Here is a 19,063-nt window from a genome sequence, read left to right on the forward strand (position 1 = left end):
ATTAGTGCCTACCCGTAGGACTGTTGCCTAGCACATAGTAGGCATTTTAAAAGTGTGTGCCATTATTTCTAGGACTGACAGAAAATGGATCAGCCAAGAGAGGAATTTTTATGCTTCCTAAAATACTGGTCCATGATTATATACAGAGTTGCTAGAAAAAGCAGCTCATGTGGTTGCCCTGAGCCTGTGCCCTGTAGACCTCCAACTATAGGGAGTGTAACTAATCAAGGACCTCAGCTACTGTGCTCTGAAATCCATAACTACATTTGCATAGAGGTCTCAATTTCCGCCAGCTGCTCCCAGCCAGTAACTAAGTGCTGTGTGAAAACTAAGGGAGGTCATTTCTGGGAGACACGGGACTCCTCTTATGGTCAACTTTGGCTCAAGTATTCTTTGACATCTTTGTCAAAATTTCTTTATTCTGATGATCAAGCTGGACCTTCCATTCCACTTTGTCTTCACTTCACTTCACTTTGTCAGACTTGTATCATGGGCCAATGTCCCTCCAACCTTTCTGCCTCCCTCCCTATTTTATCTCATCCTTTTAATCCCATCTTGGTGTCTGATTCTTAGAGGACTTGAACTAACACAATCTAGCATTCAAACCACTCTTAGATATGACATCCTATTTTCCACCATATCTCCCACCTCTTATTTACCTGTATCTCATACTCTTGGTTTCTGCATGTGCCCAATGCCTTCCTGTCTCTGAGCTTTTGCCCATACTCCTTCACTGAGAAAGCACTCACTACCTGACCAATTTTGCCTGTTGAATCCCACTTTTCATTGATCATGCATCTCAAATGTCCCCTTCTCTAAGCCTTTCAGGGTCCTGTCAACTGCATATATTTTTTTCCCTTCTGTAAACCTCCAGGATTCTTGTTTTTGAACACTTTTATAAGCTTATTAATAGCAAATAAATAAACCTTTTATTTTGAACCTCCAAAGTGCTCAGCTTGTATAGAATAGGCACTCAATATTTGCAGAATATAATTGAAAAGTTGGGGGAATTCTATTCTAGTGAATTTAATTTTTAAAATTCAGGATTTCCAACAGCTCACATCCATTGTGCTTGATATAGTAACAATGAACTTGCCTGAATAAAAAAAAATTATATGTATCAAAGCACTTAGTGCAGAATGTAGCATATAGTAACAATTTTAATATCTGCTTAAAATGCTTCATCAAATTTGGCTATTTTTTTCCACAAAGGAGTGATTATTTGAAATTCTAAAATAGTTTTGCTTTGTGTCTGTATACAAATGTGAACTAGGGCACCTGGATAAATAGTTGTAAAGAAATACTTTCTCCTCAAACAAAGGGTCCCTGCCTAAGGGCTAGTGAAGCCAACATCTCTCCTCTTGGGCTCAACTCCAGAAACAGAAAAGGGAGACCCTGTTGTTTCAATGAACTTTTACAGGATGAGGTGTCTGAACAGTAATATGAGAGAGTATTGATGAGCTCAATATATAATCTTATTTCTTCATATATGCCATATAGAGAATCTTATTTCTTCATACATGTACCAGGCAGTTTCCATTTAATCCTCACAACAGACTTATCTTCATATTACAGATAGAACATTGAGGCTCTGAGGGGTTGTGACTTACCCCCAGGTCATGCTCTGGTCATTGATAAATCCTTGAGAAGTTTACCGTGGGTATCTAAAAGATATGTTAATCATATAAAGTCAATTTCTTCCCCCAACCTTATCCTTATGCTTTTTGGGCAATTTCCTTGTGCAATTCAGCCTAAGGAAACTTGAAGGCAGGGTTTGGCATCTAGCCAGGGTACAGCAGCCGTGCCAGCACAGCAGCCTCCGGTCAAGGGTTGTAAGTCATTAACTTGGGTCTCCTACCACTTCCGGTTAAGAATGCAACACTCAGGTAAGGACTTCTCAGGTGGAAAGCAGGAAGAGGGTGGCTAGTGCAAGGATCAGATAGCACCTGCTTGGAAGTTCACTGATTAATGATTTAACAAGGGCGGTCACATGGGACAACTGCTGCTTTTCTCTGCCCTCATTTTTCTTACTAACAGGTCTGAAAATTGAACAAGATGGACGGGTCCAGGAAAGAGGAGGAGGAAGACAGCACATTCACCAACATTTCTCTTGCAGATGACATAGGTAAGGAAGAAATGGATAACTTCTCAAACATACAATTCAACAACAGCTCAGTTTTTTAAAAATATAACTTTTATTATTTTCAGTATAATGATAAAGCATACTCATTGTAGAAAACTTGAAAAAATATAGTTACAAAAACAGGCTTTAATTAAGAGCTGTTTTTCTTTTTCCTTTTAAATTAAGTGATAATTTTAAAGTTGCTGTCATTATATAACATGTACTTTTTAAAATAAATAAAAACATAAAATATTTATTTCCTAAAAGTTCAGGAAACATGACGTCAAAGTTGCTACGAAAACAACCTATAATATCGCCACATTTTGTTCAATTATAGTCAGTTTCTTTTCTATCTTGTAAAATAATTGTATCATTACTGAAAACTGAACTAGACTATGCTGCAATTAGCTTTAAGGATTATTGCAGAAAATGTCTGATTTTTAAGGCTAAAGTTTGCTGAATTCAACATGAGAGAAGGAACCAAGTGGGAGAGCAGTTCTAAAATGCTGATGGAAAGGATAACCATGGTTCATTCAACATCTTGGAAAAAATAGACAGTGCTGAATTGCACAATGTTAACTGGAAACACTTCAAACCTATAAGCACCCAAGTCCTTGGGTGTGTGTGTGTGTGTGTGGTGGTTGTTGCTTTCTATCCAAGTTCCTTTAGCGCAATCATAGTATGAAGCCAGCAAGACTGCAGCTAAGCAATGGGGGTTACTAATTTTGATTAACAGAGAGCAAGAGCATGAATATTTAAAATCAATTGCTCTTTCATACAGCCACGCTTCTCCACTTTCTCCCTAAATGCTTAGATTCAAAAAGCGTCTTTCTAAAGTGCAGCCAGACAATTAACACAAACCACCAGCCAGACCTAAGCTTCCCTCCTGGCACTGCATAAACATGCTGGGGTCTTTGGAAATCAAAGAGGAGTATTTTCAGTCTTTATAAGGGGAGGAAAGGTACGAGGTACTGGGCTGTTGAAGAAATGGGATACCGCTGTCCTTAACATGCTCCCACCAGGGTGTTTTAGAAAGCAGACAGAGCTGCAGAAGGCAGTGAAGGAAACAAAGACAGGGGAAACCCATGTTTCTTAGCTTCGGGAGGCGAGATGAGCATGCGCATGGGGAGCCCTATATGCTGTGGGAGGATGCAGTTCGTATAGAAAGCTTGCTTGCTTAGAATGTGACTCAGCCCAGAATTTTTTCTGCATGGGCTGAGCCTGAAAGTGGGGACGGTTGGTGGTGCCAGGCCTTTCTACAGCAACTCTCTGATGCACCTCATCACACCCCTTCAACTCTCCCCTCCACGTCTCATCTTCTGCCACTTTCACACTTCCGGTGGAGGAAAGAGCAAGAGGGCAGGAAATTTAAGTTCAGGTGTCCAGTCCACTGTTGGCACTGGTTTTGAGAGGGGCTGCATAGGAGCTGCTTGCTAATGGAGGCTGGGCGTGTGGGCATGGGCGCTGAAGAACTAGGAAAGAGTGAGCAACGCTCTCTGGTTGGTAGTGAGAGTGCCGGCAACCACACGAGAGGACCAACGTCTCCTTGCTCCCAATTGCCGCCTCCTTCTCCTTTGTTAGACTGAGTCACAAAATCTCAGTGCACAAAAGGCCTTTGGAGCTGGTCCAGCATAATAACCAGTGGTAGACTCAGGAACTAGTATTAATTTCTGCTGTTTCCATATTTCAAAATGGTAAATGGAAATTGTTCATATATTTGTGATGAAAATGTGCCAGTTAACAAAAACACCATGTTTCTTTGGCTTTTGGAGACAATTTTATTCATTTGACATGGTAACACTGGTTCATCTTTGTTAATAAAACGTTCTTGGGCTTTGATAACTAAAAATAGGAAAACAAATTATTATTAAAAAATGGAGCTTGTTTAGCAGACATCATTCATTCAAATTGTGGAATCCTTGCAAAAGTAAAGCATTAAAAAGGTACGCTTATATTAAAAGAAAGTTTAGTTCAATTTCTTACTTTTCTTTTTATAATATACATATATGCATACATATGTGTACACATACATGTGTACACATACATGTGTACATACACATATATATATGTAAGGGAGGCCCAGAGAGACTAAGTGCCTTGCCCAAGAGCACAGAGCCAATTAGAGGCAGAGCCAGACTACCTAGAAAGGAAGCATTTCTCAAACTCCTATGTTCAATAAATTCATAGAGTCAATATTAAATGCAATAGTTTCAATACATTTACTGGATTCCAGATACAATGCTACGTCCTTTTAACATCTTATTTCATCTTTACAACATCATCATGATATTATGGTCCTACATTACACATGATAAAACTGTAGCTCATATTTTTTTAGTAACTTGCTTAAGGCCTCTCCAGGAAGTGATAGAGCCAAAGTCCCAATCCAAGTCTCCTATGGTTGCGGGCATTCCATCTGAGCACCCTTCTCATCTTACAGTTTCTGCATGGATATTGAGTGGCGGTGGCGTGTTTGTTCATGCTGGGCTTTTTGGTAGATTGTTGGAGCTGGATACCAGAGAAAGCCTTGCACCTTTTAGGGAACTCTAAAAACTGTAAGGATTATAGGCCCTAATGGGTTGGCTTTGGTGATTGTCCAGAAAGACATCGGCTACTGGATGCCAGCCGAGTGCGGTATTGGAAGCTGCTGGATACAGAGGCTCTCACACAAGGACCACTCGTTTCTAATTCTGAATAGAAAGGCCTCGAGTCCCCGGCACTGATCCCTGTGTGACTGGTCAGACCTATCGCTGTCTCCTTTTACCTCCATCGCCTCCCCCTTATACTGCTTCTTTTCTTATTCAGAGGAAGGTGAGAGAAAGGAGAAGGAAGTTTCCACTAACTCTTGAGAAGGTTTGTTTGAGGAAAGGATTGAAGGCATTAGTCAAACTTTCATTTACTTTGAATTTTATTTATTTAAGTAATTCTACTTCCTGGTAGTATGGAGCAGTGAGAACGGGCAATGCCAGTAGTTACTCAAGTCACAAACCAGTTGTGCTTCATAAATTTACTTGTATGTGAGTTGTATGGATTCAGAACAAATGTCCCCAAAGAAACATTACAAATGATAGGATTCCAGACCTGTCCATGCCTTCTAACCACATGGCTCCCAAACTGTGTGCCAAGACGCTCCAGGGCACCGCAGCAAACTCACAGGGGTTCCATGAGGGCATCTCAACCTCTCTCAGACACTGAAAGGACTACTGGCTGGTGGTCACTCATTGTTTCACACTAGATTGAACTATGTATCTTTCAATGACATCATCTCTTTCAATCCTGGGTTTTCTGCAATTGCTGTGATAAAAAGCAAGTTCTGTATGAAAGTCAATTGTAGAACAGATAATGAGGGCGGCAGTTTGAGAAGGCTGGAGAAGTTATGCAGTGCCCAACAGGTGCACACATCCCATAAGTAAGTGCGTTCCTTTAAGAATGAAATAAAAATATATTTTCTTTCAATTTAGGTACAGTAATTTTTTTTAATGGCTACTAGGTTTTTTGGACATAACAATGTTAATAAGATGTTTGGATCTAAACACTTAATATATGGAACTGTTTGGTGTTTATCTTGGCTTTGGAGTACTGTGAAAAAATTACTGAGACACCAAGGGCACCATAAACTAAGATAGTTTAGGAATCTCTGGTCTCAACTGTACTGTAGCTGAACTGGCCCCACTTCTGGGACCTTAGAGGTGGGAGCCATACAGTGCAGGACAAAAGACATTAGACGGCATTGATCTCTCCTTCCTTCCTATGCTTCCGCTCCCCTGGCTTTGATGCCACCGCACGGCTCAGGTTCCTCTTCAGCCTCTTTCATCTTTCATCTCAGGCTCTTTTGGGAACCTGTGTCCTCCAGCGTTTCCCTAAGACTCTGTCCTTGGCTACTGTTCTCTCTCTGGACACATGCTCTGGATGATCCTATCTACTCCTAGTTCCATTCTCACTGCCCGTTGCTATATCCCAGCGACTCTAAAACAGAAATCACAAATTCAAACACCTTCAGGGCCAGGCAATGTGTATGTGGGAAAGGGGCAATGGTATATCATAATTTTTTCCCCTACTTTTCTAACACAAGCTATTGACATTTCAATTCTGTTTTTAGTTTATCAAGTTTTTCATCATGCATCTTTTACATATACCAGACATTGCTCTTACTATGGTTTATTTCACAATGGCATCTCAAGGTTAATTCTTTCAAGGACATGCTTTGTTTGCATGTTAAATTTATGGGAACATTCTTCATTTCTCACCATTTTCCTTAGGAGACACAGTCCTCTTGGACTAGATTTCATTTTCTACTTTTTTTCTTATTTACTAAATACAAATAAAAATTGTATATGTTTATGGTTTATGGTGTACATTATATATATAATGTAGTGGAATGGCTACATATACATATATGTAGTGGAATAGCTAAATCAAGCTAATGAACATATAATTTACCTCACATAGTTATTTTTTTAGTGGTGAGAACACTTAAAATCTACTCTCTTTGAAATATTTAAGTATACAATATATTGTTTTTAACTATAGTTGCTGTGATGTACAAAAGATCTCTTAAATTTATTCATCTTGTCGAACTGAAATTTTGTATCCTTTGGCCAACATCTCCGCAATATCCTCACCCTCCAACCTCTGATAATCATCATTGTACTGTCTGCTTCTATGAGTTCCAATCCACTTTTTTAGATTCCACATAGAAGTGAGATCACATAGTATTTGTCTTTCTGTGCCTGGCTAACATAATGTCTTCCAGGTTCATCCATGTTGTTACAAATGGCAAGATTTCCTTCTTTTTTAAGGCTGAATTCTTCCACTATATGTATGTGTGTGTGTGAGTGTGTATATGTATGTATATATATGTGTGTATATATATGTATATATACACACACACACACACACACACACACATATCACATTTTCTTTATTCATCTGTCGACAGACATTTAGGTTGTTTCCATATCTTGGCTACTGTGAATTATGATGCAATGAATACGAGCATGCAGATATATTTTCAATATTCTGATTTCAAGTCCTTTGGATATATACCAGTAGTGGGAGTGCTGGATCATATGGTAGTTCCAGTTTTAATGTTTTGAGGAACCTCTACAGTTTTCTATAGTAGCTGTACTAATGTACATTCCCACTAACAGTGTGCAAAGATTCCCTGTTCTCCACATCCTGGCCAACTCTGGTTATCTTTCATCTTTTTGATAATAGCCATCCTAACAGTTGGGAGATGTTATCTCATGGTGGTTTTAATTTGCATTTCTCTGATGATTAGTGGTATTGAGCTCATTTTCATATACCCATTGGCCATTTGTATGTCTTCTTTTGAGAAACATCTATTTAGACTCATTACCCATTTTTAAATTGGGATATTTGTTTTCTTGCATTTTCCACTTTTGACTGAAGTAAGGGAACAACATAGTTTACTTTCCTCTTAACTCTGCAGTAAGAAAACAACAGAGCAATTGTGATGACAGAATGACAACCAACACTGAGCCTTGGGTCCAGCCAGGAGGGTTGAGGGTTGAGGCTCCCTGGAGAGCATGTGCCCGGCTCAAAAGGCAGAGCTGCCTTTTGCTTCTGGTTCACTATTGTCATGGAGGGACAGAAATGCAAATAAGTGGAAACTTTAAGAGACACTGGATATTTCAATTTTTTGTACAATTTCCTGGTTTTTCCATGTTTTTCACCTAATCCTAGTTTTAAAAGCAATAGCATAGAGATCCAAACAAAGCACATCTGCAGGACAGATGTGACTGCAGAGGAAACTATTTTCAGACTTCTGTTCTCAAATCTTGTCTTCACCTCTCTTCTGAGTTTATGATTCATAATCCAATTGCTTGCCTAGATATCTCCCAGGTGTCAAATAAACTTATCTTCTCCCCCCAATCTATTCCCACTCCTATATTCATAATTTTAATTAATGGCCCCACCATCCACACAGTTACAAAAGCTAGAAATCCATATGTCATTCCTTCTTTCTCACAATCTGATCAATCACCAATTCTTGTTGACTTGACCTTGGAAATGTTTCTCAAATAAATCTGGCCTTCTCCATCCCTGCCACCACCTCCCTCACCAGGTCCTTATTATCCCCAACACAAACCACAGCACCTGCCTCCCAATGGTTTATCTTATTTCAAATTTTATCCCTTCAAATCTACCCTCCACAGTGGCCACATCACTACCTCTGCCTGTAGAGAATAATCAATGCCTCACAGCCCCTGAAGGATAAAGTCCGATTCACTTAGCATAGCATTGAAGGTCTCCCTTTTCCCAGCTCTCCCTATCTTTTCAGTGTCATTTCCGGCCACACCATTTGAGCTCAGTAGGAGACACTTAATGTTCCCTCCACACAGTGCCTAGTTCATGCCTCTGCATGCTGTGCTGCTTCTCATTTTGGAATAACACTACCCACCTTTCTTTTTGTCTGGTCAATTCCTACTCACCCTTTCAGACCCCATTCAGGCCATGCCACCTTCAGGAAGCTTTCCCTGATCTTCCCAGGCTGTGTTAGATTTCCTTTCTCCTTTCTGAGAACCCCTAACTTATCTCTATCTGCATTTTTTTTTCATAGTATATGAACAGACTATTCAATAGACTGCCAGCTTCTAAAACACAGCCTGGGTTTTCAAATATCTGTATTCCCAGCATCCAGCACAAGTTGAATGGCTTAACATCTTTTGATTAAAGAATTCTGATGAAATTTGTGTGTGTTGGGATAAGTGCCAGTTTAGGCAGGCCAGCCCCTAGCTGAGAGTTGACTCCTAGGGTTGGTTTTCCTAAATTGTCTCTACTTTTTAGACACTTCTTTTCTATTGTCTCTTCTTTCTATCCACACTTCTGGGTAAGTTTAGTTCTGTTTTCAGAATGCATTTATTGAGCAGCTACTGTCATATGCCAGGTAGTAGGCAGGACCTGGTTATTTGAAGAATTGGCACAGGGGACTGTGGCAGGAAGGGCTTGAACTTTGAAGTCAGAAATGCCTGGATTTGAATCTGTTAGACTTTGTGCAAGCTATCTGCCATCCCTGAGCCTCCATTCCCTCAGCTGCAAAATGATCATAAGAATAAGTCTCAGAATTGATTTGAAGATTAAATGAAATAATAAAGGTGGTGTCTTGAACTAGCCTGGCATAAAGTGAGTGCTTGGTACATTTTCCTTCCTCTGTTGCCCACTTCAAGGAGCTCACATAAAAGTTTCCTAAAAGGCTCTGAGATCTGGGCCAGGAACAGTGGCTCACACCTGTAATCCCAGCACTTTGGGAGGCTGAGGCCAGCAGATCGCCTGAGGTCAGGAGTTCGAGACCAGCCTGGCCAACATGGAGAAACCCCATCTCTACTTAAAAAAAAAAAAAAAAAAAAAAAAAAAAAATTAGCTGAGCGTGGTGCCAAGTGCCTGTAATCCCAGCTACTCGGGAGGCTGAGGCAGGGGAATCGCTTAAACCCGGGAGGTAGAGGTTGCAGTGAGCCGAGATCGCGCCATTGCACTCCAGCCTGGGCAACAAGAGCGAGACTTTTTCTAAAAAAAAAAAAAAAAAAGAAGAAGAAGAAGGCTCTGAGATTTGGCCACATCAGTTCTCATGGTAATGACAGTGTCCTGTGGACATGGCGCTGTAAGCTGGGACTGCCTGTTGACGTCCTCCTGATAAGGAAGGGGAGGTGGATATGAAGGAACTCTTTATACAAGAGCACGATTCTTTTCTGATGAATATAATGAAGCCACTCTTTTCCCTCTTCATGCCGGCCCTCGCCGCCTCCCCGTCGATGTCCTTCCCGTCGCTCCTCTCCTTTATGCCTCAGCCTCCGTCCTGACTCTGCTCTCTAAAACCTCTCCTGAATAATATTCAAAGCTGCGTCTGCGTCTGCTTTTGGTGTCGGCCAATTAGCCCTCATTGTAAGGTTGTAATATGCTTCCCAGAGAAGTGGCACAATTGTTGTGTGCTTTTATTCAGTGATGCTTCCTACCACTATATGGAAAATGTAACAATACCCCCTCACGCCCTGCTGAAAGCAGCCCGGGTTTGAAAAGCTTTCAGAAGGCCATCTGCCGTCCCCTCAGCCAAGCAGAAGATCAGACACGAGGCCCTGCATTAGTTAGCACTCTAAGTAAAAGGTATCAAGGGTCTGTATTCCTTTTCATCTCATCCTCCATTATAATATGGGCTAAAGAAGGAAATAGACTTGTGGCTCCCCAGCTGAGAGAACACTGAGCCATAGCAGGAGTCTTGTCGGTGAAAAGGGAGCAGGCCTTTCTTTTCTGATATGAATGGAGCCAGTGTTTGCAGCCAGCGCCATGCTCCCAAGTGTCTGCCAAGCGGCCACTGCCAGCTTTGCTGGGTTACACTGGACATCTTGGGAGACAACTGTGCAGATGAGAGTTCCAGAGTGGGGACATGGTTAAATAAGTACACAAGGAAGTGGCAAGTGCTGGCTGAGCGTGTTCTGGTCAGGACTAGAGAACCTCCTGCCACCAGTGCCATTTCTCTTTACACCCTCCAATGAATTTGGCTATGAATACTAATTTAAAAGATTATTCCCATATCCTTAAGGGTATTGAAAAAGATCATCTCTAGTATGTTGGAAATGTTGTTTTTAGTGAAATCAAACAAGTATGTTAATTGCACCAGCAATGGCAAAAAGTTTCAGCAAATCTTAATTGGCATTTGGGATCCATATAAGTAAGGATAATGCCATTGGCAGAGTAAAATATCTGTTCCTGTAAGCTAAAGATAATATGGACAGTGGCATTAGGAATACCTCCCCTGGCCCAGCAAAATGCCTTAGAGACTTAGCATAAGAGATTCAATAAGAAAAAGGAGATTAACTCTGCTTCTCAGCAGCTTCTGGGAGTGGTATGGCTCTAGGGTCACCAATGTATTGCTAGAAATTGTAAGCGCTCTTTCTGCAGAGAAATCTTCAATCAGAAGAAATCCACTTAACTGAAATAAATGATCTAGCATAAAGCAAAAACTAGTTTCAGTAAACAAGCTTAAGAAATGGCATGTTAGCGCAGTATCTAATGTTTTCAGTAATCGAGAGTGTTCTCTAATTTTCTCAGCAAAGGATAAGTAGTAATATTTTGACTCTTCCTTTCAAAGACAAAAAACATCCATTGGTTGCCTATGTTTTTTCTACGTCATTAGAATAACCACAAAAAAAGGGAGGGGGGCATTAGAATTTTCTCCTGTTAAATTTGTACAAAATCCTTCATAGTTATGGTGAATTTTTTCTAGGGAGAAATCCAGAGGAGATCCTGAAAATCAGGGGTGAATTTTATTTACCTGAGCTCATGAGCTAATAAGATGCTGACCTGTCTCAAGTCTGCATTCCTGAAGAGGGGCTGACACAGGGCCCTTCATTTCACAAAGGCTCCAGTTGGATGGGATCAGCTTTGGACACACTTTCCCTCACAGGCTTCCTGCCTGCTTGACTTGTTCAGAATTTCAGGGTCAAAGCCTGGTTTCCTTAGAGAACTTAAGGGTTTCTTTGGCCTTCAAAGATAGTCTGGGTACAGAGAGAAGGAGGACACGGGCCCCAAAAGAACAGGACAAACCAGATGAATCAGCTTCTATGGGGATCCACGAGCCTAGAAATAAACATTTGAAATGATCCAAAAGCTTTATAAGTGACACTGCTGAAACAATATATCCACCAATCACAGAATCAAAGTTATTGTAAAAACTGTTCCAGAAAGAGGTGTTTTGCTTTCCTAGATAGGCGTTAGTATTCATTTTCTTTTTTTCTTTTTCTTTTTTTTTTTTTTTTTTGAGACGAAGTCTCTCTCTGTCGCCAGGCTGGAGTGCAGTGGCATGATCTTGACTCACTGCAACCTCTGCCTCCCGCGTTCAAGCGATTCTCCTGCCTCATCCTCCTGAGTAGCTGGGATTATGGGTGCACGCCACCATGCCCGGCTAATTTTTTTGTATTATTAGTAGAGACAGGGTTTCACCATGTTGGCCAGGATGGTCTCGATCTCTTGACCTCATGATCTGCCCGCCTCGGCCTCCCAAAGTGCTGGGATTACAGGCGTGAGCCACCATGCCGGCTTAGTATTCATTTTCAGTCCTCAACATTGGGAACATAAAAGACTCAGTGGTAGCTCACATGAATGGTCTGGAAGAACAGTGAGCCTCTCTTGCCGCCTTTCTGTTACAGTGACCTGGGTCTTCCCTCCACCAGCCTTCTTGGGATGCACACAGTCAACAGCAGGCTCTTTTCAGCCCTTACTCACTTTCTTCCCCATTTAATCATTGTTCCCTTCTTTCTCCATACACATGTTTCATTGTCAGCTTAATGACTTTGGCTCAGAGCACTTGACTGCGCACATGCGTGGTTTTCATTGCTCGTAGTGTGACGTGACGTTAGTAAAAGTTGTTTGAAAAGCTTGTATTTTAAAACACATTCTTCTTTTCTTATCCCTCTTGAAAATCTTTACTACCTTTTCTTAGCAGACAAAAGGCTCTACTATTGTTTGTTCCTCCGTGTGAATATTTTGCTTTCATCTTCATTTGTGGTTAGGAGGTTAGCTTCCTTTATAAAAATGTTTAGAAGATTTTTTTTTAAACAATGTTTCTTATCATTCTTTTTTACTTTGGAATTTTAAATGACTTGAGCTTTGTGCTGCTACAGTGCTTCTCATCTGACACAGTGGATTCCTGTCCCTTCTGCTTTGAGCCCTTTGCCATACTGTAAAAATGGAATTTCTGTAATAAAATGTTATAATTTGAGAGACTCTTCAGTTTACAGTGACTGTTGACCCCTAACCGCTACATTTCTCAGCTAGTGTCTCTCTGTGAAATATTTAGTGATCGTCCACATACAATTGCCCTGGGAGAGCCTATATTTCAAGGAATTTCTCAAAGAACTTTTTTTTTTTTTTTTTTTTTTGCAGGATATTTTTTACCAACACAAACAGTAACTCCTCTATTTGTCCATTTTGTAGGCTGGGACATTTATGCTTTTTAGGTAACGTGTAATCATTTGACTGTGAAAGGAATTCGACAAATTCATAACTAATTGATTATTTTTAAAAAGCAAACTGCATGTTCTAATGATTATATCCTTAAGGGTTTTTTTTTATACCTTTTTGAGGGAGGAAGATTAATGCAGGAGTTGGAAAAAATGATTAATCAAATGTCATTCTAGTTTTCCTGTAGATTCTCAATTCTGGTGACAATTTTTCTTTGGAAATCCTAGTTAACTATTTGGATATTTATTTCTATCTAAAAAGCAACCCGTCATCACTCATCGCAAATAAAACTAAGAGTCTCAAATGTTTGGAGTAACCCCACACTTTACTAACTAGTCATGTGTCTCTGTGACGGTTAACACTGTCAACTTGGTTGGATTGAAGGATGCTAAATATTGATCCTGGGTGTGTCTGTGAGGATGTTGCCAAAGGAGATTAATATTTGAGTCAGTGGGCTGGGAAACCAGACCCACCCTTAATCTGGTGGTCACAATCTAATCAGATGCCAGCGAATATAAAGCAGGCAGAAAAATGTAAGAAGGTGAGACTGGCCCAACTTCTCAGCCTATACATTATATATATATATATATAATATATATATATATGTATGTATATATATGTGTGTATATATATATAATGTATATTAAACAATGTTATAGAACAATGATACCCTGACTAATACAGTCTCTTAGGTGAATAATGATAATAAGCTTTCATTAAAAATGTATTATATGCCAGGCACTGTGCTAAGAAATTTATATGCATTATCTCAATCCACACAAATATCATGCTATTGATATTATCCCTGTTTTTCAGATTGAAAACTGGGCTTGGAAAGGTTTAGTACATTGAACAATGCAGAGCTGGGATTCAAGCCCAGGTCTAGGTGACTTAAAAGCCTCTGTCAAATGACAATGCATCAGAATTGAAATTACTAGATAGATAGCATTTCTGCATTGTACTGATTAGGTAGAAGCAATAAGGTGCCTGCATTGCAGGTATTGAATAATGAAATATGGTCCTCTAGTTATGTTATGAGGTCATTGTTTCAAAAATGTAATCATAGAATCAGAGGGCAAGAAGAGCCCAGAGGCTCTCTACCAATATTGGAATATGCTCAGACATGAAAGATAGAATATAAAATTGTATCTATGTTGCGATTACAACCATGCAAAAGTAATTTATATATATGGACTAGAATGGGAAGGGAACTTGGAAAAATGTATGTATTAGTGTGAAGGGATTACAGGTTATTAGATTTTCATGTTATATTTATGCAATTTTTTTCATAAAAAATGAGATTAATACTAGAGTTTTTCTAATATATAGAACTAAGGTATTAATCCTAACATGGGTGATAATTTTCAGAAGCATGTGAAAATATCAGTGTTTGGATTATGGACATCTATCGCAACACCACTATGGTGATGCATGTGAAAAGTTGTTTAGGAAAAATAAAATGGAGAAAGTGGCAAATTTAGCTACAGGATATTCAAGGCATGGAGGGTGGAGAGTAAAGGAGACGCGGCACAAATTGTAAATGACACCCTTCAGCACAGTCATGTCTTTTGCATTTTATCCCTTATTTTGAAATAATCTCAAACTATAGAAAATTTTCAAGTAACTTAAAGAAGATTCTGTTTTGTTCCTAAGTTATTTGAAAGTTGCCTGTGCTCTATCACTCCTGGATACATTAGTGTATATTTCTTATAAACGAAGACTTTCTCCTTCGTAACCACAATACAACCAATAACATCAGGAAAATGGCATCCCTACATCACTCTCACCCAATCTTCAAAGCCCACTGAAGCTTCACCAGTTGTCTTGATAATATCCTTTACAAAAAGTATCATTTTAAAATCATATGTTGCATGTAGCTGTCATGTCACTTTCATCTCCTTCAATCTGGAACAGTTCCTCCATCTTTACTTGACTTTCATAACTTTAAAAGATTATAGAGCAGTCATTGTGTAAAATGGTTCTCAGTTTGTGTTTTCTGATGTTTCCTCATGATCAATAAGTTTGGCAAGAATATAGCAGAATGATACTGTGTTCTTCTCATTGCATACTGTCAGGTGGTATATAATTTCTATTTTCTCTTTACCAGTGAGGTTAACTTTGAGCTCTTGATTACGGGTGGTGTCTGACTCATTTTTCCTTCAGTAATTAGCACGTATTTTAGAGGGAGATATTTTGAGACTATATAAATATTTCATTTCACATCAAACTATTTATTTATTTATATCAGAATAATTTACTTTTTCCCAATTTATTGAGTTATAATCCTCAGTATATCCTTAGAGAAGGATAAAAGGAAGAGATACATAGTACCTTAAAATCTTTTATTTATTTATTTGTTTATTTATTTAGAGACAGGGTCTTGCTCTGTTGCCCAAGCTGGAGTGCAGTGGTGCAATCTCGGCTCACTGCAACCTTCGCCTCCCAGGTTCAAGCGATTTTCCTGCCTCAGCCTCCCAAGTAGCTGAGACTACAGGAGCCTGCCTCCAAACCTGGCTAATTTTTGTACTTTTTTTTTTAGTAGAGACAGGGTTTCACCATGTTGACCAGGCTGGTCTCGAACTCCTGACCTCAAGTGGTCCGCCTGCCTCAGCCTCCCAAAGTGCTGGGATTACGGGTGTGAGCCACTGCACCCAGCCTTAAAATCTTTTATATATGGTAATCAGGTGTACAGAGATTCTATTCCTACTGCCTTGAATTATTCAAATTTACACTTATATTCACTTCATTTCTTCTCCAGTAAATTTGTCTTCAAATTTTTCACCAGTAGAGATACGGAAGGGCATTCAACAAGGAAAAGTGGAATATTCCTTTATCCATTCACCCATTACATACCCAGCTGTCAGTTCCGTGTATCTGAGTTGACTCTCAGCCTGGCACCTCCTGCAGTGAATGCCACTGGATGGAAGTGGGTGTAGACAATGCATGTTCCTATTGCCATGTGGCTGGGCTCCTGAAGTTGTTAACCTTAATTTCCCTAAGGAGATAAGGTGTTTATAAACCAAACATTGGTATTTTCACTTGGATCTCAAAGCCAGGACTCACATTAGGATTATGACCTTAAATTCTACATATCAGATATGCCACTTTGTCAAAATGGTGAGACAGATCAGAGCTGCCTTTGCCATCTCACTATACTACTTTTCCTAACCCATCGTAGTTGGTATTATTTTCGTCATTCTAATAAAGAATGACGAATAGTAGCATCTTTAATTCGTTATACCCCACACCTTCTCTTTTTCTCCCCTTTTCCTCATTCCCTCAACAAATGTTTTATCCACTGTGTCCTTTGTTGTAATCTTGCCTCTGATCCTCTCTTGAGTGCTTTCTGTGGTGTGTGTCTCCTTTCCATTGTTGTGTTCTGTCTTCCTTCCCTTCCTTTCTCTCTCTCTCACGCCTATGCACTCCTAATCCCTTTGCTTTCTCGCCCTGGTCTCAGGGCCTGACCTTTGCACTCCACTCTTCTGTCCTTCCCCTGATTCACACTCCCTATTGTATTGATGGCTTACAGGTTTGGAGATAAAGCAACACCTGAGTTGAATACTTTTTAAAAAAGTTTTACCTTTATTATTTTAAGTAAAAGGAAAAAGAAGTCTTTGGCTCAGATAACTTTGAGTTTACGCACTTGTAATTTGCATTACCAGATAGTTACAATCATTGCTGCTAAGTCCATTAACTGTTCACATACAAACATTGCTGCTAAGAGCTAACATTTCCCTTGTTTATTACCCATTTATGGAGTATTTTTCTTAGAAACACTGAGGAGTAATGACTAAGTTTCCAAGCTCTAGAGTTGAAGTCCCTGCAATCAAACCCTTGCTCAGCTAGCTGTGGTAACATTGGGCAAATTATTTAACTTCTCTAAACTTCAGTTTCCTGTTGATAACGCTACTGTATGGCTGAGTTAGCCTATAGTGCCTCCCAGCCTTCTCAGCCTGGGTTCTGAGAGGGAACTAAGACTTCCTAAGGTGTTCATTGTATGCATTGAATTAAATTCTTTCATTGCATCTAGAAAGGTACTAGTTATAAAACACCCTTGGGAGAATTCAGAAAGTAGTCACTCAAATCCTTTTCTGTGTTCTGTGGTTCATTTGGGGAAACCTGGTTGAGAAAGGCTAGGATTCTGAAATAGAAAATTCCCTTTGGAAAACTGCATAAAATTTACTTAGCCTTCTTAAAATAGAATCACCATTCCATTTTAATCACCATTCTATTAAATGGAATCACCATTTCAAGAAAGAGGAAGAACTTATATTTCTGTCACCTAGAATACCTATTCATTTGGACCAAAAACTCTTTGATTTACGAAAGTTGAACAGATTAACTGCAATTCCACCAGGATTTAACATGTATATGTTATTTTGCATTTTCATTCAGTGTTTGTTACAGAATGAGAGAAATGTCTTTAAGAAACTATTTGTTCTGTATATTATGGCTGTGTAACAATTTACCCACAAGTTTGTGTTGTAGAGCGACAGCGTTTCATTTTGCTCACTATTTTGTGGCTGAGTGATTCAGGAAGGGCTTAGCTGAGCAGTTCTCCTTTAGGGGTCTCTCCTGCAGCTACAGTCAGATGTGGGTGGGGGCTGCGGTCATCTGAAGTTAGACAGGCTGTGTATCCAAGGTGGCTCACTCACACAGCCACTGTGGAAGCTGGCTGCTGGCTGGGAGCTGAGCTGGAGCTGTCATTTTGAGCACCTACATATGGTCTCTTCAGTATAGTGGTTTGGGGGGAATTGTATTTCTACTTGGTGGCTAGTTTTCCCTAGAGTAAGTGTTCTAAGACCAACAAGGAAGGTTGTGTGTACTTTTTATGATTGATCCTTAGAAGTCACACGGCGTCACTTCCATTACACTCTCTGGGTGGAAGCAGTCCCAAGCCTGTTCAGCTTCAAGGGGAAGGAACGTAGGAGAGGATGTCTGTGAGGGCATGTCAAGGGATTTGTGACCACTTAAAAAATCACCACAGCTGGTCCTCTGGACACAGATTATTTACATCCTTCTAAATTTACATCCTTCCAAATGCAAAATACATTTACTCTCTCAAGACACCCCAGAAGTCTCATTCAATATGACGTCAGACTCAGGCTGGAGACGTGGGATCTAAAGATGCCCATGCAGATATGAGTGAGGCTCCTCAGGGATGGTCCTTCAGATGCTTTGTACTCTCTCTAAAGACCTGTGAATTAAAGGCTCCTCACACACCCAGGATACAATAGTGAGGGATAGGACAGCATCCATGCTCTTCCTCCACATGGAACTCTAAACAAGATCCCATTTTTTCTTTAGTCGCTTGGGTTCTACTACCAGGCAGGCAGTGTGCTAGAGTCAGAAGACTTTTTGTCGCCCCGCTGTGGTGAGGCTTCAGGCAAGCTACTTGACTCCTCTGGGTCTCATTTTCCAGGTATAATGAAATAAGACTGACAGATCCCTTGAGAACTATTTCAGCTCAAAAGTTCTGTGATTTCGTGAAATGCCAAAATTGTGCTACTTGGATATGAACAGACACAAATCATTGTGCATAATTAAGAACATTCCACAAGTAGAGAATGTTACTAAATAAAGGATAAAATTAAAGTATGAATTAATAAAGAAGTAAATTTTGTGGGAAATAGAAGCTGATTTTGAACCAATTTTGCCACTAGAGGTCACCAGCATACCATCTCAAAGAGAATAAATAGGCTTTTGTTACTAATAGTTCCCTGTGTAGAACCCCTAAGTGGCATTCACGGTGTCTTTTCATTTACTTGGAATATCTCCTGACAGTTGTCAGAGACGTATGTTATGATGAGGTGATGTCAGTGTCCCTCTAGGTGATGTTCCAGGTGTGCCTAACATTCTGTAAGCGTGAAGAGCCACCACCGGAACAGTAAGGAAAATGACTTTCTAGGATTTTCTGCTTTCTCACTGGGATGCGATGAGGGGCAGAGAGATAACTTGATAGGA

General features: G+C 39.9%; 1 protein-coding gene across 1 annotated transcript in view; it reads left to right on the forward strand.

Annotated features, from left to right (window-relative positions):
• Nucleotides 1–1,877: 1,877 nt before the first annotated feature.
• Nucleotides 1,878–19,063, forward strand: part of SCOC (short coiled-coil protein) — a 39,219-nt gene continuing 22,033 nt past the window's right edge. The window contains exon 1 of the mRNA XM_054683392.1: nt 1,878–2,125. Within this exon, the coding sequence (XP_054539367.1) occupies nt 2,056–2,125 (70 nt within the window). The 5' untranslated portion in view covers nt 1,878–2,055. The remainder of the gene's footprint in view (nt 2,126–19,063) is intronic.

The sequence above is a fragment of the Pan troglodytes genome, chromosome 3 (genome assembly GCF_028858775.2).
Source record: "Pan troglodytes isolate AG18354 chromosome 3, NHGRI_mPanTro3-v2.0_pri, whole genome shotgun sequence".
In the NCBI taxonomy this organism is placed as follows: domain Eukaryota; kingdom Metazoa; phylum Chordata; class Mammalia; order Primates; family Hominidae; genus Pan; species Pan troglodytes.